This window comes from Garra rufa, chromosome 10, assembly GCF_049309525.1.
Source record: "Garra rufa chromosome 10, GarRuf1.0, whole genome shotgun sequence".
Taxonomy (NCBI): domain Eukaryota; kingdom Metazoa; phylum Chordata; class Actinopteri; order Cypriniformes; family Cyprinidae; genus Garra; species Garra rufa.
Window position 1 is genome coordinate 50434141 of NC_133370.1, and position 21668 is coordinate 50455808.

Below are 21668 nucleotides of genomic sequence, written 5' to 3' on the forward strand. Positions count from 1 at the left end.
ATTTTATGACTGAAAACTTGACAAGATTAAAATGTATTTTTTTTGTAATACATTGAAAATGTAAGTTCTCATCATAATAGTGTGAGATATTACAGAATGTCTTAATACAATGCAACAGTGTTTTATTCTGAGAGCGCTGTAACAGACCCACAGTCAGAGAACAGCTTCAGTCGTCTCTGTTGTCGATATCAGTAAGTTTTCAGCTTGGTGTGTGAGTGTTTCATAGCTGCTGTTTTATTTTCAGGTGTGAGTCTGTGCTTCACTGGAAATCCTCTTACATCACACACATATTTAATATTCATGAGTGATGATATGAATTCAGCATTCATTAAATACTAATGACTTTCTGCTCTGTATCTGCTCCAACAGTTTCCAGCTGTAAAAAAATGACCAATCTGAGTTCTGCTTCTGTGAAGATGGAGTTTGTTAAAGAGGAGAGTGAAGATGTGAGTGATGCAGAAACACACAGAATGAAAGATGAAGATACTGATGAACAGAGAGGTTAGTGACCATTCTTGATTCTTCATTAATGATTTCACGACATTTCCAAAATAAACTCAAAATAATAAATAAAAATGAAATAAAAAAACAAAAAATGACAAAAAACATGCAACAAAATCATTAAGGTATTAAAAATTAATGTGTAAATAGAAAATAGATGGATAAAATCTGATTCAAAATAATACGAATGAATACATGAATCATTACAGCCCTACTGACAATATACTGTACACCTCTAAATATCATTAGTGATTCTACTTCATAATATTTAAGTATTAATAATAATTAATAATAATATGATTGTTGCCATTGGATTGTGTTCATGTGTTCATCTGGACCTGTTTAGATGTGCTGGAAGTGAAGGTGGAAAGTGAAGAAGTGAATGCAGTGGAGGAGGATCATCAGAAGATCATAACAGGAGAACAATCACAGACTGAAGATGATTTGTCCCAGAAGAGAACCGCAGCCAAGAAATCTCCGTTCAGCTGCGATCAGTGCGGCAAGCGCTTCACGCTCAAAGTCAACCTTAACAGCCACATCAGAATCCACAGCGGAGAGCGAAACTTCATCTGTCTGCAGTGCGGCAGCAGTTTCTTCAAGAACGCGGACCTGAAGAGACACTCGCAGACTCACAGCGGAGAGAAGCCCTTCAGCTGCCCGCACTGCGCCAAGAGCTTCACGCGTAAGGAGAGCCTGGAGAACCACATCAGGATCCACACGGGAGAGAAGCCCTTCACCTGCCTCCTGTGCCACAAGAGCTTCATCCGCAAGGGACACTTCAAGAATCACATGAGGATTCACTCCGGAGAGAGACCTTTCACGTGTCACGAGTGCGGGAAGAGCTTCACGCAGGCTACGATCCTCAGAAACCACCGGCACTCGCACTCCGGAGAACGACCCTTCGGCTGCGATCGCTGCGGAAAGAGCTTCGTCTCGGCAAAGCACCTGAAGATACACCAGAAGATCCACCGGAAGCTGTTCCTGTGCTCCTTCTGCGGAAAGATGTTTTCACAGCTGGGTTATCTGAAGGAGCACCAGAAGATCCACGGCGGGGAGAAAGCTCACGTGTGCTCGGTGTGCGGGAACGGCTTCTCCAGAGCCAAATATCTGAAAGAACATGGGAAAGTCCACACGGGAGAGAAACCCTACGAGTGCTCGCACTGCCACAAGAGTTTCAGTCAGTCGGGGAACCTGAAAATACACCAGAGAGTTCACACCGGAGAGAAGCCGTACCGCTGCCCGCCGTGTGGAAGGAGCTTCATCACATCCAGCGCTCTGCGGTCGCACACGAGAAAATGTGGCCAGAAGATATCATAGTGAGCAGGAGTCAGGAGATTAACTCAAACCTCATCTTGTAAAATCATTTACTAGAACATCTACATGCTGAAGAGCAGCAGCAATCTGACATTCAGTGTGTTAACTGTGTGCAGTAGCGCTTGACAGACAATGACAAATATTCTGGAACTAATCGAGCCATTTGTGTCAGCCTGGGGAGAAAGCTATTGTAATAATTTAAATTATGTGAAAAATAAAGCGTTTTTCGAACCACCAAACATGAGAGCATGTTCTCATGTTTGGTGGTTCAAAAAACGATTTATGTATATTATGCTCTTTTACAAAGTCTTTATTTTGTAAATAAAGACTTTGTAAAAGAGCATAATAGGACCCCTTTAAATTCATTACATCAGTCACAGTTTGCGTAGTGAGAACATGAGATCAGAAGAGTCCTGGAAATCTAACAATTACAGCTTTGATATTAATATGAAATAAGGACGTTTACACAAACTGTGTATTTTGCATTAATCAGTTTGGCCACACGTTCACCCTCAGTAGGGTATAATGATATTATTTATTGTTTTTAACCAAGACCACTGTATTATGCTTGAATTGTACATTATAAAAGTCTGTAAATGAGAGCAGATTGTTGTGTAGAGCTGCTTATGAAGAGAAGAGTTCAGAAGATGTTCAGTATAGTTTCCACATTGTGTCCCAGTTCTGTTGTAATAAAGCTTTTTCACAACACTCCTCCAGATCTTTACTTTATGCTTGCAGTGAGAGTAGTAGGGAATACATTATAGACCTAAACTCACAGCTCAATAGTGACTGGCTGGACAAAGCTGTCAGTAGCAATAGTGACTAAACAGTCTGACATAAATGCAAATATATACATTTAATAAAAGTCATGAAAAAACTACAGTAGGTGCTGATAGCCAATACGAGATATATCATCATTGCTGAGTTTGAATCCGAGCTTGAGGGCCTTTTCTGATCCCACCCTTAATCTCTCTTTCTCTCTCTCTCTCTCTCTCAAGAATGAATAGCGCAGTTGTCCTGTTCACTGTTTTTTCTGTAAATGCTGTCTTAAACTGTGCAAGGAGATGTATTTCGCTATTAATAAATTCTTGGCTCTAGTTGTATCTGGGCTTGTTTTGGTTCTCATTAATACCATGGATCTTTGTTATACCTCATCGCAACTGCATAACCTTAACTGTTCCTCCCGTCTGGATATATCTACATATAAATGGTGTAAAACTCTCGGAATTGCTCGTCGTCCACGGTATGTCCATCGGTCTGCAAAGCATCGGTGGATTTATGACTACAACACTCACTCGTCAATACCTGTGGTTGGGTCGCACAGATCTAAGCGTTACCATAGTAACAATGTGACTTTCCACCGCGTCCGTACTCTCACACCCTTAACCAGAGATATTTCTTATTCGTCATGGTATGCAACGCATGTGCCCCACAGACACAACTGTGCCCTTTTGAACACTCGTTCTTTGACTGGTAAGGGTACACTGCTGAGTGACATTATAACTGGGAAAACGTCTAGGTTACGTATGTAACCCCTGTTCCCTGAGGACAGGGAACGAGACGCTGCGTCCTGGTGGACACTATGGGAACTGCCTTCAGCATGACCGGTTCTGAAACAAGCTATAGAACAATGACAGTGAACTTGACACTGGCCGGCGCCAGCCTATGACATCATCAACAGGCGCCTGCCTTTTGTATAAAAGCAGGTGCCTGAGAGCACATTACCATCTTTTTGTCGGACGGAGGTATGTGCAGGGCCCGAGGCATGGCCCCTAGACGCAGCGTCTCGTTCCCTGTCCTCAGGGAACAGGGGTTACATACGTAACCTAGACGTTCCCTTCCGGAGGGAACTCTACGCTGCGTCCTGGTGGACACTATGGGAACGTTTATACCCACGCTGCCATGCCGAGGGATAAGTGATCAAACTGACTGAGTGAGGAGTCAAGAAGGAAAATCACCCCTGCTTCAGCGAGAGTCGCTGGGGCCCAGTGACCTGCCACGGCTAGCTCGGCTACCTATCTATACTCGACACTGGGGGTATTCAGTGAGGCTGAATAGCCTGTGCAACAAGAACTACCCGAGTGGAGCTTCTGCTCAGAGGGAATCTACAGAGTGGAGGTCTCATGACCTAACTACACTTGACACTGACAATGGTCTGTGAGGCTGAATAGCCTGTGCAGCAGGCCCGTCTAAGTGGAGATTTTCTGAGGAGTGGAGGCTTCGACAAAAGGAAGCCTGGCAACACTCTGCGCCTTCCAGAGAGCAACTCTAAGAATGGAGGTGCCGTGGCACCTCTACACTCAAAACCTGGAGGTAGTCAGTGAGGCTGAGTAGCCTGTGCAGCAGAACTACCTACAGGGAGTTCAGAGGAGTGACTGCTTCAAAGGAAGCCAGAAAAGCACTCTGTGTCTTGCAAAGGAAAAACTCTAAGAGTGGGGGTCTCGTGACCCATCTACACTTCAACACTGTGGGTAGTCAGTGAGGCTGAATAGCCTGTACAGCATAACTACCTGAGTGGAGTTTCTGCAAAGCGGCGGCTTGGAAAGAAGAAGCCTCGTACCACTCTGCACCCAGCAGAGGACAACTCTGAGGATGGAGGTCTGTGACCTATCTACACCCAATACTAGAGGTAGTCCGCGAGGCTGATAAGCCTGTGCAGTCGGACTGTCTATTTCTAGTGAATCTCTGGAGGCAACAAAGGACTCTGAGTGAGTCTGGAGAGTGGAGGCTTCTGAGAAGAAGCCTAACAACACCTCATAGAAGGGAGACTCTAATAGTGGAGGTCTGATGACCTAACTACACTTCAACACTGATGGTAATCAGCGAGGCTGAGTAGCCTATGCGACAGTACCTAGTGGAGTCTGGTGGCAGTGTTCTGCGAGCAGCAGAAGGACTCTAAGAGTGGAGGTCCCATGACCTACTACACTTCAACACTGCAGGTGTTCATCGAGGCTGAATAGCCTATGCAACAGTACTACCTGAGTGGAGTCTGGAGAGTGGAGGCTTTCAAGAGAGGGAGCCTGACACACCTCCGTGCTTAGCAAAGAAGAACTCTGAGAGTGGAGGTCTCATGACCTATCTACACTCTAACCCTGAAGGTAATCCGCGAGGCTGAATAGCCTGTGCGACAGAATTACCTTCGTTTTTGGAGCTCTTCTGGAGAGTGGAGGCCTGAAGAGGCGTCGACACTCAATCCTGCTAGCAGTGCTATCTGGATTGGAGTTGAAACAACTAAAAAGGTTTTGTACAAAACCAACTCAAACAATGGGACGGAGGTTTTACCTGCGTGACCCACACCGTGAAGGATTTAGAAAAGGACCCGCCAGTGGGGGAAGACCTTTACCACCAATGTGGATTTGAGGAAAATGCGTGAGCGCATTTACCACACATGTGGATTTTAAGGAGTGCTCAAGGACTTGCGTGAGTAAACACCACCAATGTGGTTTTAAGTAGGTGCCCAAAGCATAGCGAGAGGATCACCAGACTGCTGTCTCTAGGCGATAGCAGAGCCTGAAAGCGGAGCTTCTGGAGAGGGGAGGCTTCAGCAGAAAGACTCTCTAAAGCGAGAGGAGGCCTACGACGCTCTCCCTAGGGAAACTCTTCAGAGTGGAGGCCTCAAGTGAAACGCTCTAGGCGAGGGGAGGCCTGACTACACTCGACGCTCAAGAAAATGGCAGATACTCACAGTAGAACAAATAATGAAAAATTTGCATTTATCACCTAGCCCTGTGTAGTGGAGGCTCCGAGACTGCATCTCTAAGGAGAGAAGCCTACAACACTAGTTTTCGGTGAGTGAAAGACTGCACTCCCCCCAAAAATAGTCAGCGAGGCACCCATGGGCCTGCTAGCTGCTATAACTGTGAGAGTGAAGGTCTCAGTACTGCTGGCTGTGACAGAGGGGAGACCTATTACACTGTGCTTATCAAAGGAGTTGAAAAAACTTAAGGGTTTTGGAACCAACTCGAAATTGGGCACGGAGGATTACCCTGCGTGGTCCAACCCGTGAAGGATTTAAAGAAGGACCCTGCCTTTACGGGAGGGATCCTTACCATAAGTATGGATTTTAATGAAGTGCCTAGTAGTGCACTTACCACTCATGTGGATTTTAGGGAATGCTCAAAACAACTTGCGTGAGTAGACACCACTAACGTGGTTTTGAGGAGGTGCTCTAAACATTTCGCGAGGAAGACACCTGTATCAATCCCGGGCGATAGCAGAACCCGGAAGCGGAGCTTTCAGTGAGGGAGGCTTTAATAGTTACAAGCTCTCTCGAGCGTAACAAGCCTGACGACGCTCAGCTGAGGAAGCTCTATCGAGTGGAGGCCTTGGTATACACACCCTCTCGAGGAAGGGAGGCCTAACTACACTCAACGCTTGTAGTGACAGGTCCACGAAAAGGGCTCATATACAGAAAGTAGAGCTGCAATATTGTGTTTTCGGCCTGCATTTCTGGAGAGTGGAGGCTTAACAGAAATACCTCACACGGAGGGAGCCTGGCGACACTCAACCCAGTAAAAAGCTCTCATGAATGGAGGTCTAAGAATGACCTGGCTACATTCAACGCTAAGAAGTATTATCTTTATATGTCTCTCTTTACAGAGGACTTCACAGAGAGGAGGCTTTCTAGGCCTGCTACACTCAATTCTGGCGGATTGGGTTTTAGTCACAATACCAGAAAATAATTTAGCGAGGCCCAGAATGGGGCCTAACAGCCAAATATATAAGATTTCTACTTAAAAGCGGGGCTTTTTAAAGAGAGCGGAGGCTTCAGTAAAACATCTCTCTCTCAGAGAGGGAGCCTTGACGACGCTCTATTCACCCTAACACACAAACTCCTAGGAGTGGAGGTCTCACATATGTGTATATGAAAATACACAGGGAAGGTACCTGACTACACTCATGCAAAAAGAGTATTACTCTTAGCAGGGTTTGAGTGAGCTGAGGCTTCAGCAGAGCGATTTTTTTTTTTCGCTTGAAGCAGCTTGACAACGCTCAAGAGGGTTTTTTATTACATATTCTCGTATGTATATGTATGTTGGATCATGTCTATACCAAGCTTACTCTAGCGGAGGTTTCAAACCTGGCAACGCTTAACCCAAGAGGGGATTTCTACGAGTGGAGGTCTCTACACACTGTTTTCTTTTATAAAACGAGGGGAGACCTGGCTACACTCGGCACTTGGTGGCAGTAGAACTCAAGAGGAGCTCGAAAACTGCAATAGCAATCACCCAAGCGGAGCTGGTAGACATGAAAACATACACATACATATTTGAATATTTTTATTAAAGTGTCTTTACTGTTCACATACCGGGCCATCAGATTGAGTATCAATCTCATCATCGGCCCAGCCCCAGAGTCTTTGTGAGGGGGAAAAAGAAGGGGCAGGTAGCCGAACGGACGTGAGGGGAACCGGAGAGGAGACTCTAGGTGCCCGATCCAGGCCTGCCGCCACGCCGGCGCTGGATCGTCTCCCTTAGATCCCCTCTCCTATGCCACGCATCACGCCTCCTCTGGGACCGACTCCTCCCGGGGGGAGGGCCCCGAGTGGCCACACTGGCGACCTGGCCTCGTCTCTGGCCCTTGGACCAGGACGGGCCTGGTTTTCCCCGGTGTTCAGGTGGGGGCGTGGACCGGCGAGGGATGCATGATTTAAAAGCCGCAGAGCGCGCCTTCGCCTCTCTGAACTTCTCGACCACCGCCTCGACGGATGTGCCGAACAATTCAGATGGCGAAACCGGCGCATCGAGGAGAAAGCGTTTCTCTTTCTCCCCGATGTCCGCCAGGTTCACCCACAGATGTCTCTCCGTGGTGTGGCGCAGCCCAGCCACCTCCTCCAGGGAAAGCCCCAGACCTCGGTCCAGATCTTTCAGTAGATCAGCCTGGTACGCCTGCAACACTGCCACCGTGTGCAGAGGAGCACCAGCCTGACCCACTGCTGCATATGCTCTGCCTTTCAACCGAGATGTTTCTCTCAAAGGCTTGGATGGCAGGGTCGGAGCCTTCAGGGTTGATGTCCCTCCCGCTGAGAGATCGTTCGCAAACGTCTGCTCAATGAGAGGCATCGACACATATCCGCGCCCATGCATTCCCTCGACATCAGCATAATTCACATGCTGATGCCTGTGAATGCGGGCTGAATATGGCCTGTCCCATTCCCTCTCGATCTCTTATGCAGATCAGGAAGGAATGGGAGGCTCACGGGAGTTGGCTTGTTATGGCCGGGAAGAAGCCGCTCGTCTAGTCTACCTAGGGCGGCCTCTTCCCCGGCGGGCTTCCACTGAAGGGGTAGCCGCGCGGTCCATAACAGACATCAACTCTTCATATGCGGGGCAGGCAGGCTGCATGGGCTCAGAGAGCTCATCTTGTTCCATTTCAGCCTCCTGCTCGCCCTTGCTTGAAGCCAAAAGAGCACTCGCTGCAGGATCGGAAGATGTGAGAGACAGCACATCTTCCGCTAGCAGCGCGTTCTCGTCTCCGGCTGACGTGCGCGAGAGATTAAACCCTCTCTCAAACTCGTCAGCCAGCTCCACCTGTGATCCCCGCAATCTCAGCCGCCGGGCAGCCTCAGCCGCCGCGGGACCTGAGCCGCGTGGGGCGGATGGATGTCCCAATTCCCTCGAGAAAAGAGACAAACGAGAACGGAGTTTCTTCAAAGTGAAACTCTCACAATGAACGCGCTCCGCTCCTTCTAGAGCAGAGCGCGCGTGCTCTACACCTAAACACACCAAACAGAGGTCGTGTGCATCATCAGGTGTCAGATTTCTCTGACACGGATCCGCACACTTCCTAAACAGTTTCTCTCTAGGCATCGCTGTACTCACTCGTTTAGAACAGAGGACTCTGAAGACAAAAAGATGGTAATGTGCTCTCAGGCACCTGCTTTTATACTAGCAGGCGCCTGTTGATGATGTCATAGGCTGGCGCCGGCCAGTGTCAAGTTCACTGTCATTGTTCTATAGCTTGTTTCAGAACCGGTCATGCTGAAGGCAGTTCCCATAGTGTCCACCAGGACGCAGCGTAGAGCTCCCTCCGGAAGGGAAACCTGTATTTACTGTTTCTAACTGAAACTTGGCAAATGTCTGATGACTTCATTGAACTTAATCTATTAACTCCTCCTGGATATAGCTATCTGACAAAACCTCGTCTCACTGGCAGAGGTGGTGGTCTGGCTGTTGTTTTCAAGGAAAAAAAATAAAATGATCAAAAATGATATTCTTGATGTTTTAAGTTTTGAATGTCTGTCATTTAAACTTGCTGATCCTGCTCCACTTTTGTTTCTGTTGATTTACAGACCCCCTAAATATATCGCATGTTTCCTTTCTGAGTTGACCTTTACTTCTCACTCTCGCCTGTGTCCAGCATGACAGAATCATAATGCTAGGTGACTTTAACATACATGTTGATTCTAATTGTAATACTGCAAAAGACTGTTTGTCTGTTTTGGATAACTTTGATGTATCTCAGCATATTGATTTTCCCACGCATTCACACTCTCATACCCTTGATTTGCTTTGCACTGTTGGTATTGACAATGTTGTTGCTCAGGGTCATTAATTGGGCATCTCTGATCATAAACTTATTGTTTTTGGTTTTTCTCTACCTCTTTTCAAACCAAAAACTAAATCTACTATATCTTACCGTAACCTGAAGTCTGTAACCACTGACAATTTCTCTGCTGCCATTGCTGCCTCCCCTCTCTTATCTGCTCTTAACCTTTCGAGCCCTGATGAGATACTCTGAACCTATAACGAAACTCTTTGTGATGTTTTGGATGACCTTGCTCCACTAAAAACTAGGACTGTCCCTTCAGCTCACTCCTCCCCTTGGTTCACCCCTGAACTTAGAGTAAAGAAAGCTGAATGTAGGTGTCTAGAACGACTTTATAAAAAATCATCCCTTGTAGTGCATGCTATTGCTTTTTCAGACTCAGTAGTAGAATATAAAGAGGCACTTAACACTGCTCGCTCTACCTATCTATCTACTGTCATTAATAAATCCAAGTGTAAGCCTAAAGCTCTCTTCTCTGAAATCAACAAACTTGTTAAACCATCGTCCACAGGTATTAGTGGCTCTGTTGATCTTGTGAAAGCTTTCAGTCTTTTTTTCTACATAAAATTGATAACATTTACCAAACCTTTTCATCATCTGTCTCTCCCCACCTTTCTTCAAGTTTGATAAGTCACCCACTCAACACCTTCTTACCCACAAATATATCTGCAGTTGAACAACTGATTATCAAATCGAACTCTCCTCTTGCACACTTGATCCTATTCCAACATACTTACTCAAAAATCTTTTGCCTTCACTCATCCAACCTATTACTCATATTATAAACAGATCTCTTGCCACTGGTTATGTTCCACAAGACCTAAAAGTAGCTGCCATCACCCCAATCCTTAAAAAACCTGGTCTTGATAACACAGTTCTGAACAATTTTAGGCCAATATCAAACCTTCCCTTTGTTGCTAAAATACTTGAGAAGGTAATTGCTGCACAATTGCAGTCTCATTTAGAGAAACATGATCTTTATGAGCAGTTTCAATCGGGTTTCCGTCCTTCTCACAGCACAGAAACAGCACTTTTAAAAGTGGTTAATGATCTCCTTCTGGTTTCTGACTCAGGTGCCCACAGTATCCTGTTCTTCTTGACCTAAGTGCAGCCTTTGATACTGTTTGCCACTCTGTACTTCTTGCTCGACTATCTGCTATAGGTATCACTGGTGCTGCTCTTCAGTGGCTGACTTCATATCTGTCGGATAGACAGCAATTTGTTAGTATAGGTAAGAATAGATCTCGCACTGTCACTATTTCCCATGGTGTCCCCCAAGGATCTGTACTTGGTCCACTTTTATTTCTCATTTACGTACTGCCATTAGGTCAAATCATCAGACATCATGGTCTCAGATTTCATAGTTATGCTGATGATATTAAAATATATTTTACAGTTAAACCCGACTCACTTTGTCCACCCCTTTCTATTGTGTCCTGTCTTCAAGAACTTAAAACCTGGATGTCTGATAACTCCTTACAACTAAATACAGATAAAATGGAAATCCTACTCATTGGCCATAAATCACAGCATTCCTCCCAGCATGGGTCATCCCCTCCTTTGATCATAGATGTCAATGGAGTCCAGATTAGGCCGTCAACAACTGTGCGAAATTTGGGAGTATTGTTTGACTCTGCGTTATGGTTTGATTCACATATTGGTCAGACTGTTAAATCATGCTTTTATCAGTTACGCAATATTGCTCGTATATGTCCCTCACTTAATTTTGGAGATGCTGAAACAATTATCCATGCTTGTTTAACCTCTAGACTTGACTATTGTAACTCCTTATATGGTGGCTTACCTGCCAAAGCTATCAATCGTCTCCAAATGGTACAAAACGCGTCAGCTCGTGTTCTTACATTTAACAAACAATCTGCACATATCACTCCCATCCTCCACCAACTTCACTGGCTTCCTGTATCCAAACGTATTCAGTTCAAACTCTTAATCTTAGTTTATAAGGCCTGTCATAGACTTGCACCTCAATATCTTGCAGATTTAGTGCAACCATACATTCCGGCATGGACTCTTAGATCTAGCAGTGACAACTTGCTTGTTGTGCCCAAGCATAAACTCTCTACAGTGGGTGGTAGGGCCTTTTGTATTATAGGCCCTAAGCTGTGGAATAAGCTGCCCCATAATATTCGGGCTGCCTCCTCTTTCCAGATCTTTAAATCTCAACTTAAAACTCATCTATTCACTACATCTAAATAACTCTTTCTTCCCTCTGCTTCTCTCTTTTCCCTTTTTTCTGTCTGTCTGTCACAGGACTATTTTCTTGACATAATTGAAGTTCATCATACAGTTGCTAGACCTTCTGTTGTTTATTATCTATGGTTCCTTGTTGTCAACTCTTGCTTGTCTGAATGTCTCTTCTGCTTTTCTGATGTATCATGTTTGCCAATTGCTTGTTTTATTTGTCTGTTTTTGGTTGTTGTTTTTTGCTTGTATTATTTTTTAAAAGTGACCTTGGGTTCTTGAAAGGCGCTATAAAAATTAAACATATTATTATTATTATTATTATTAGATGACGTAAATAAAGTTAATGAGATCGTTACGAGTGGAATTGTCATAAATAATGCTTATACAGCGGTAATGCCCTTGATACAGCCCGCAAAAAAAATCATATTGTCAAATATTCCACCATTCATTAAAGATGAATTGATTGAAAAAGAGCTGGCAAGGTACGGGAAGGTTGTATCGCAGATTAAAAAGATTGCCCTAAACTGTAAATCGGCGCAACTTAAACACGTTGTTACTTTTAGAAGACAAGTGTATATGATTCTAAATAATGGGCAGGAGTTGAATCTTGCACTGAAGTTTAGGATTGACGACTTTGACTATGTTATCTATGTAACATCAGAAACAATGAAATGTTTTAAATGTAACCGTGAAGGGCATCTTGTCCGTGCTTGTCCAGAGAATAAAGAGCATGAAACTATTAATAATTCTGATGGAGAGGGACACAAAGAAAATGTGAGTGAAAACCAACAGGAGAGAGATAGTGGTTTAAATGAGAATAAAGGATGGGAGGACAGTAAAAAAAAAGCTAATCATGAAGAAATTGTGAGTAAGGATGATGAGCAAAAACTAGGACAGGAGAAAAATGTGATAGAAAGTGGTGTTGCTGGTAATGTGGTGGAACTAGAAACATCCAGAGATATTGATATGACAGATGATGACAGTCTTTTTAAAACACCCACACTGAAAAGAAAAACTATTGGAAAGAGAAAGGGAAAAAAAGCAAGGAAAGAACAGGTCCAGGAAAAACTGATGAAAGAGATGGATCAGAGAATTACATCTGATCATAGTATTTCTGATGATTCATTAGCAGAGAGCGAGAGTGAATCGGTGAGCTCAGTTGATTCGGGTTCTCTTAGGAGATCTGGAAGGAATGCTTATAAAAGATTAAAGCTTTTCTGCAAAGTACAAAAGGAATGAAGGGAGTTCAAGTGGAGGATTTCTTTCCTGATCGGGAATTGTTTATAGAGTCAGCAAGAGTGTCAATGAAAGAAAAAGGGATGGGGGGGGGGGGGTCTCACAGAACAAGAAATATACAGGCTGAAGAAAATGGTTCAAAAGTTGAGATCAAACATGTTAAATGATGAGAAAGCAATATTTTAATTTTTAATTTTTTCTTGTAAATTTTTTGTTTTTGTCATGCTCAGCCTCATTTTTTTCCACTCATCTATGAATGATTTAAGGCTGGGCAGTTTAAACATAAATGGTGCAAGGGATTGCAGAAAAAGAGCAATGCTGTTTGAATTGATAAGGCAAAAGAATATTGATGTCATGTTTGTTCAAGAGACTCATACTGATGTACAAAATGAAAGTGCATGGAAGATGGAATGGGAAGGAGAGGTGATTATGAGTCATAAGACTAATATTAGTGGAGGTGTAGCCATTCTGCTAAGGAAAAATATAACTCCAGTTTCCTTTGAAGTGGAAAATGTAGTTGAGGGACAGTTGTTGAAAATTCGAGCAAAGTTTGAAAATTTTATTGTTGTATTTATAAATGTGTATGCACCAGTTTTAGGAGGTGAAAGAGTAGTGTTTCTAAATAAAGTTAAAGATGTAGTAGAGAATTGCAAACCTGAAGAGTATCTACTGTATTTATCGGGGGTGATTTTAACTGCACAGAAAATGATAGTGTTGATAGAAATCATAAAGAACCTCATAAAGAATCACAACATGTATTGCGGCAAATCACAAAAGAATATGATTTGTATGATATTTGGAGAGTGTTGAATAAAACACAGAGGCAGTATACATGGACACAAGTGAGAGAATACCATGTAACAATGGCTAGATTAGACAGATGGTACTGCTTTAAACATCATTTTAATACTATTAAGTGTTGTGTAATTTCACCTATAAGCTTTTCGGATAATTGTTTGGTCAGCTGTAATATTTTTATTAATGATGTAAAGCCAAGAAGTCCTTATTGGCACTTTAACACTGGTCTTTTGCAAGATAATTATTTTTGTGAGGTGTTTACATTTTTTTGGAAAAAGTTTAAGAATAGTAAGTCATCATTTGATTCTCTGCAGCAATGGTGGGATAATGGAAAAATACAGATACAGCAACTGTGCCGTATGTATCTCAATGTTTCTAGAAAAATTTCCTGATCTTTGGAAGATCTAGAGAGAGAAATATTGGAAATACAAAATTCCTTGGAATCAGTAATAAATCAAGAACATATTAAGGTTCTTAGAGAAAAAAAGAAAGTATTAGATGATCTGTTGGGTATTAAGGCACAGGGTGCTTTGGTACGATCAAGGTTTCAAAGTGCAGCACAAATGGATGGTCCAACCAAAAAAGAATGGTCTAAATAGAATTATGCATTCTCTGTTATCAGAATCTGGCACAGAAATTACAGAGCCTAAGGAAATTAGGAAAACAGCAGTGGCGTTCTATTCAGAGCTGTACAGGAGTGAACATGTGGAAGAGGAAGAGATAGCCAGGTGCTTTTATGAGAGTCCACCTAAGGTTCCAGAAGAAGCAAATGTGGAACTGGAAAAACCTTTCACGAAAGGTGAATTGTATGAAGCCCTAAAGAGTATGGAGTGTGGGAAGGCTCCGGGGATTGATGGTATCCCTGTTGAGTTTTATAAGTCACTCTGGGCCGTATTAGGGGATGATCTGCTAGAAATGCTCAACGACAGCTTGACCAGAGGGTTGCTGCCCATGAGCTGCAGAAGAGTAGTAATCACCCTTTTACCGAAGAAAGGTGACCTCAGAGATATTAAGAACTGGCGACCTGTGTCACTCCTATGCTCTGATTTTAAGATTTTGTCCAAAGCTTTAGCAATTAGATTAAAAGAGGTGATTGGTTGGGTCATCCATGTGGACCAGACGTACTGTATGCCTAATAGATCAATCTTTGATAATATTTATCTAATTAGAGACATTTTGGATATCTCTAGATCATTGGGGTTAAACTGTGGTCTTATTTCCTTGGACCAAGAAAAAGCTTTTGACCGGGTTGATCATAATTACCTCTGGCAGACGCTTAGAGGTTTTGGTTTCAGTCCGAGTTTTACTAAAGTGATTGGGGTGTTGTATAGTAACATTGAGAGTGTACTTAAAATTAATGGTGGCCTTAGTGCTCCTTTTAAAATCACAAGGGGCATTCGGCAAGGGTGTGCTTTGTCAGGCATGTTGTATGCTTTGGCAATTGAACCATTGTTAGTAAAAAATAAGGGCAAAAATTGATGGCTGGAGTATACCACAATGCGATTTTAAAGTTAAATTATCGGCTTATGCTGATGATGTTGTTGTTTTTGTTAATAATAAAGAAGAAGTAGATAATCTAAGGGTATTAATTGATGATTTTGGAAGGCTGTCGTCAGCTAAGGTAAATTGGATTAAGAGTGAAGCTATTGTATGTGGAAAGTGGGAAGGTAAATCCCTTCCAATTTTACCTGCTGGACTTGAATGGAAGAAAAATGGTTTTAAATATTTAGGTGTATACATTGGAGATGACTAAAAAAACTGGGAAGGTGTTTTAGAAAAAAACTAAAGGACGACTAGAAAAATGGAAATGGTTGTGGCCCAGAATGTCATATAGAGGACGTGTTATTGTCATCAATAATCTGGTGGCTTCAACATTCTGGCATCGTTTGGCATGTATTGATCCACCAAGTGGACTTCTTGCAAAATTACAAGCTCTCATTGTGGATTTTTTTTGGACTAAATTTCACTGGGTGCCACAGAGTGTACTTTTTTTCCCCAAGGAGGAAGGGGGACACGGACTAGTACATCTGGTCAGTAGAGGAGCAACATTTCGTCTACAATTTGTTCAAAGACTTTTAACCGGACCGGAAGATCTTGTCTGGAGAAATGTTGCGAACTTCATATTGAGTCAAGCTGGAGGCCTGGGATTAGACTCTGCCTTGTTTTTAGCAAAATCCAGCTGAATGGACTGACTCCTTTCTATAAAGGGGTCTTCAAAATATGGAACTTATTCAAGAAAAGGAGGGGGACTTCTGACTTGTCCTTGAATTGGTTATTAGAAGAACCGATTGTTTTTGGAGCTAGATTTGATGTGTCAAGTAAAACTGCATGGGGGTTTGAAAACGCTGTGTGTACAGCAAGAAAAGCTAAACTGTGTCATATGATAGCTGCTGGGGGTCCTGAGTTAAATGACTCACAAAGGGTTGCTACTTGTATTGGAGTAAGATCAACACGATTAGCAGGGAAATTACTGGATCTTTTAAAACAGAAGCTTACAGTAGAAGAAAAGTTTCTCCTTATAAGATATGGTGAAGGGAAGGTGGTTCCTAACAACAAGGACCCCTTTCCAGAAGTCTATATTACTCCTGATTTTAAAGGTGCAGATGGGGAATTGTTGAAGAACATAGATGATCTAACAATTAATTAGGCTAACAGCAAAAAAATGTATAGAAGCTGTGTTAAAATGTTAAATTTGAAAGGTTTAAATGGAAGAGTCGACACAGTTTGGAGAGACACATTAGGGCTGATTCAGAGTATAAAACCGGTCTGGAGAGTTTTTTATAAACCTCCTCTGGAAAAAAAGGTGGGGGATCTCCAATGGAGAATTTTACACGGTGCAGTTGCTGTTAATTCTTTTGTGCATATTATTAATCCAATTGTTTGCAACCTATGTCCTTTTTGTGAAAAGAAAGAAACAATTTTTCATTGTTTTATGGAGTGTACAAGACTGTGTTTTTTATTTGATTTTCTTACATTGTTGTTTGGAAAGTTAAAGGAAGTTTTTACAGTTCAGAGCTTTATTTTTGAGTATCAATATCAAGCCAAAAACAGAATAAAATGTCAACTTTTAAATTTCATTGTAGGTGAAGCAAAAATGGCAGCATATTGTTACACCAGGCCAGCAGAGGGAGCTCTTACCCACACTGACTGTTGCTGCTCCCTCTGCTGCCTCTATGGTAGCTTCCTGTTTGTCAGCCATAAAAGCCAGCTCAGCAGACACACTCACCGCGAAGTATTGATTTGCTGTTGTGAACTTTACCAAGCGTTTTCCTTGCTCCCAGGTTTTTCCTTGTTCCCGGTTTCCTAGTTCCTAGTTTATTCCTGTCTTGTTTTTCTAGTTTCAGTCTTAGTCATAGTTTAGCCTTGTTCCTTGTTTTGTTTTCATCTTTTGTTTTCTGTTGTCACTTTGGACTGCCCACTTGGATTTTGACCCACGCCTGTTTTATTGGACTACTCTCTTGGATTATCTTTGTTATTGCTGTTTGCTGGTGATTTCGACCCTGTCTGTTCGACCACGATCTTCATAATAAAGCCTTGCGTTTGGATCCCCACTCTCAGTCGTCCCGTTTGTAACAGAATACTTCGCCACACCCGGATCCAGCGGCTTTATACACCAGCAGTTCACTATGAACCCAGCCACTCAGATTATTCGTCTCCGTCAAGGTGAGCGTCCCATTGAGGAGTATATTTTTGATTTTATTACACTGGCTAATGCTACTTCAATGGATGAGGCCTGTTTAATAATATTTTTTCGTGGTGGACTTTCCGAGCCATTCGGTTCTCTGATGCCACTACACCAGCCTGACTGGACCCTCCAGCAATACATTTGTTTAGCACTGCAGTTGTTTGGCTCTCCGTCTACTATGGGTGTTTTAGAGGAGCCACAGCACAAGATGTCTGCTAGCCCAGAGCCACAGCACAAGATGTCTACCATCCCAGGCTGTCCCTCTTGAGTCCGTTCATAAGATGGCCGCCCTTCCTGAGTCTGCACCCAAAATGGCCGCCCTTCCAGATCCTGTTCGCAAGATGGCCGCTCTTCCAGACCCTGCTCACAATATGGCCGCCTTTCCTGAGCCTGCTCACAAGATGGCTGCCGCCACTCCAGAATCTGCACTCAAGATGGCTACCGCCACGCCCAAGTCTTCTCACAAGATGGCTGTCTCTCCAGAACCACTGCCCAAGATGGCTGCCACGCCCAAGTCCTCTCGCAAGATGGCCGCCACGCCAGAGCCTGCTGCAAAGATGGCCGCCACGCCAGAGCCTACTGCAAAGATGGCCGCCACGCCAGAGCCTGCTGCAAAGATGGTCGCCACGCCAGAGCCTGCTGCCAAAATGGCCGCCACGCCAGAGTCTGCTGCAAAGATGGCCGCCACGCCAGAGCCTGCACCCAAGATGGCCGCCACGCCCAAGCTTGCACGCAAGATGGTCGCCATACCTGAGTCTGTCGTCAACATGGTGGCTACAGCATCAGACCCTCACCCTTCCAGGGCCTATCAGAGGCTAATATCAAACTTGGAGGACCCACCACTGCGGTCAGCACATCCAGCCAAGCCATGTCCAGTCACAGCCGCTCCAGCCAAGCCATGTCCAGTCACAGCCAAGCCATGTCCAGTCACAGCCGCTCCAGCCAGGCCAAGTCCAGTCACAGCTGTTCCATTAAAGCCAGGCCCAATCACAGCTGTTCCACTAGAGCCAAGTCCAGCTGATCCTTCAATGACAAGCAAGGACTCACCCGAGCATCCAGAGCCGAGTCATGTCTCACCCAAGCCCTCGGTCCCACGCAGAGCCAACGCTCCCAAGCCTCACGCCCACTAACCCGGTGGGAATTCCACTGCCAACTGCGTTACCTGTTATGGCAATCGCCATTTTGAGTTTGTGGGCTGCACACTGCGCCCCAGTGGCCTCTTCTGCCCATGAGTCTGTCCACAAGTTTGCTCTGGAGGCCTCATCTGCCCACATGTCCGCTGCGCCTATACCTCTTTCGGAGGTGGCGTGCATAGCGGAACTCCTTGCTCTGCCAGCGCCGCCAAGGCTTCTTGCTCTGCCAGCGCCGCCAAGGCTTCACGCTCTGCCCGCGCCGCCAAGGCTTCACGCTCTGCCCGCTCCGCCAAGGCTTCACGCTCTGCCCGCTCCGCCAAGGCGTCACGCTCTGCCCGCTCCGCCAAGGCGTCACGCTCTGCCCGCTCCGCCAAGGCGTCACGCTCTGCCCGTTCCGCCAAGGCTTCACGCTCTGCCTGCACCGCTTAGACTTCCGGTCGTCCCTGTTACGGCTATGGAGGCTGTCTTAGAAGACTCTGTCTGCCTTGTCACGGCTATGGAGTCAGCGTGCTCCTACGAATTATCTACTTCTCTCCTTGCTCTGTCTGCCTCCTCTGTCTCTACTCTCCCCAGGTCCCAGTCCATGATGCGGCCTCCTGTTCCACCCTGGAGGGCTCCTGCACCTCCTGTTCCGCCCTGGAGGGCTTCTGTGCCTCCCCTTCCGCCCTGGAGGGCTCCTGCGCCTCCTGCTCCACCCTGGAGGGCTTCTGCACCTCCTGCTCCGCCCTGGAGGGCTCCTGCGCCTCCTGTTCCACCCTGGAGGGCTTTTGCGCCTCCTGTTCCGCCCTGGAGGGTTCCTGCGCCTCCTGCTCCGCCCTGGAGGGCCACTCCACCTCCTGCTCCGCCCTGGAGGGTTCCTGCGCCTCCTGCTCCGCCCTGGAGGGCCACTCCACCTCCTGCTCCGCCCTGGAGGGTTCCTGCGCCTCCTGCTCCGCCCTGGAGGGCCGCTCCGCCTCCTGCTCCATCCCGGAGGGTTCCTGCGCCTCCTGCTCCGCCCTGGAGGGTTCCTAAGCCTCCTGCTCCGCCCTGGGGGGTTCCTAAGCCTCCTGCTCCGCCCTGGGGGGTTCCTAAGCCTCTTGCTCCGCATCCAGCTCTGCCCTGGAGGGCTTCTACGCCTCCTGCTGGGGGGGGGGGGGGGGTAACACATATATAAGCAGAAGAAATAAAATTGAAGGAGTAGAAGGATGTGAAGTTATATCTATTTTAAAAAATTGAATAAAAGCAAGAGTGTGGGTTGATTTTAAATTTTATAAGATGATGAAAGACTTAAGTTCCTTTTCAAGTCAGTGGTGTTATAATGATGCTGTTTGCTCTGTTGTAGAAGAATTATTAATTTTTTCTTGTTTGTTACAATGATTGGTTCTATTATTGTTTTTGCTTGAATGTTTATTGTATTAGAGTTATTCTGAGATTATAAAAATTGTGAAATAAATGTTTGTTTAAAATTCAATTCTCTCTCTCTCTCTCTCTCGTTTCCGGTGCGAGTGGACAGGTGTGTGTGAGGCTGAGTGGCTTGAGTGTGAGAAGTGAATGTGAGTACTTTTCTTTCTTTTTTTCTCTCTGCTTTGTAGGATTAGTTTAGTAATTGGAGTTTTTCGTGTTGCTATTGTTGAGTTGGGCCGTGTGTGCTGCTGTTGCTATAGGCAGCATGGCGGCCCCGCGATCGCAAATTTTAAGCTCCCTCACACGGCGTCACGGAGTGGTGACTGTAGAGCAGTGGTTCTCAATCCTGGTCCTGGGGGACCCCTGCTCTGCACATTTTGCATGTTTCCCTTATTTAACACCTGATTGAGATCATCAGCTCATGAGGAGAGAGATCCATGAACTGAACTAATCAGCTAATGATCTCAGTCAGGTGTGTTAAATAAGGGAGACATGCAAAATGTGCAGAGCAGGGGTCCCCCAGGACCAGGATTGAGAACCACTGCTGTAGAGGAATGTTGTTTGGCTGCAGGTGAAATGGTGGGACATGAGCATGTATTGTCGGCCTCTAGAATGAACAGTGCTGTAGTAATCTTTCTTAGTTCAGTTGAAAAAGCTAACGAGCTAGTTGAAACCGGCATTGTTGTGGGTGAGAATTTCACTCCGGTACTCCCGCTTTCTATGCCGTCTAAGAAAGTGTTATTATCGAACGTTCCTCCGTTTGTCAGTGATGAAACTTTAGTTAATATTATGTCACGGTACGGTAAAGTTGTATCACCGATTAAGATGATTCCAGTTGGATGCAAGTCTCCGTTGTTGAAACATGTGGTGTCTTTTAGACGCTATCTGTTCATGATCTTAAAAGATGATGAAGAGATTGATTTGTCACTTCGCCTCAAATTATATTATTTATGTCACAACAGAGAAAATGAAGTGTTTTAGGTGTGGAGAAACAACACATTTAATTCGTTCATGTCCTAACAAAGTCAATGATGATAGTGAGAAAAATGTGAATGAGACTGTTAAAGCGGGACCATCGGGAATTTCTGCGAGTGAAACCGTGAATACCGATAAGAGGATCGAAGACGCTGTATCTGAGAGAGTGAGTTTAGAATCTCAGGAAGTTGGCTCTGTTACTATGGCTGGTAAAAAATGATCTTGTTAACACTGAAACATATGATCCTAGTGTACAGACAGAAATGCAAGAAGGTGATGATGAGTCTAATATGCCACAGTCTCATCAACGTCTGGATAAAAATGAGACAGAAACAGAGCAAATTCATTTCAAAGTCCCGAATAAAAGGAAAAATACTGATTCTCCTCAAATTGCAAAGGCCATAAAGATAGACATTGGAAGTACACATATTGATGAAGACATAGAAAGTGACAGTGAATCTTCTGATTCCAGCATTTGTTTGTCTCAAAGTGACTTAACTAGCAGCGGCTATGAAGTTGAGGATATTAAACTCTTTTTAAGAGCAACAAAAAATAGAAGAGGTGTGTGTGGGCCCTCGCACCGGGCTCAACGCCGACCTGTGGCGAATGGTGAGCACTGTGCTTTTAACATAGTAAATTTAGGAGGAATATGTCAAAGTCATTTAGATGTGCCAGATGTCTTGCTGCCACCTGGTGGCGCTATGTGTATATTGGCATGCAGATGTCTTCAGGCCAGCGATTTTATCAAACATATGAAGTTTGGTGTAAATTGAACATGGCATGCTTGAGTGTATTACATGACATATCCTGCTGCCAACAGGTGGCGCTATTACGAAATATTGGCTTTTAGATGTCTTCAGGCCAGGACTATTGGCAAACATGTCAAGTTT

At 44.6% G+C, this 21668-nt stretch overlaps 1 protein-coding gene across 1 annotated transcript; it reads left to right on the forward strand.

Annotated features, from left to right (window-relative positions):
- The first annotated feature begins 374 nt into the window (after positions 1 to 374).
- On the forward strand, positions 375 to 2833 carry LOC141344940 (uncharacterized). Its single transcript, XM_073849830.1, has 2 exons — positions 375 to 501; positions 848 to 2833. The coding sequence occupies exons 1-2, from the start codon at positions 387 to 389 to the stop codon at positions 1816 to 1818; spliced, it is 1086 nt and encodes a 361-aa protein (XP_073705931.1). The 5' UTR covers positions 375 to 386; the 3' UTR covers positions 1819 to 2833.
- The last annotated feature ends 18835 nt before the right edge of the window (positions 2834 to 21668 follow it).

Coding starts and splice junctions, on each gene's coding strand:
- LOC141344940 (XM_073849830.1), top strand. CDS start 387: ATGACCAATCTGAGTTCTGCTTCTGTGAAGATGGAGTTTGTTAAAGAG. Junction 502..847: donor AGATACTGATGAACAGAGAG/GTTAGTGACCAT, acceptor GGACCTGTTTAG/ATGTGCTGGAAGTGAAGGTG.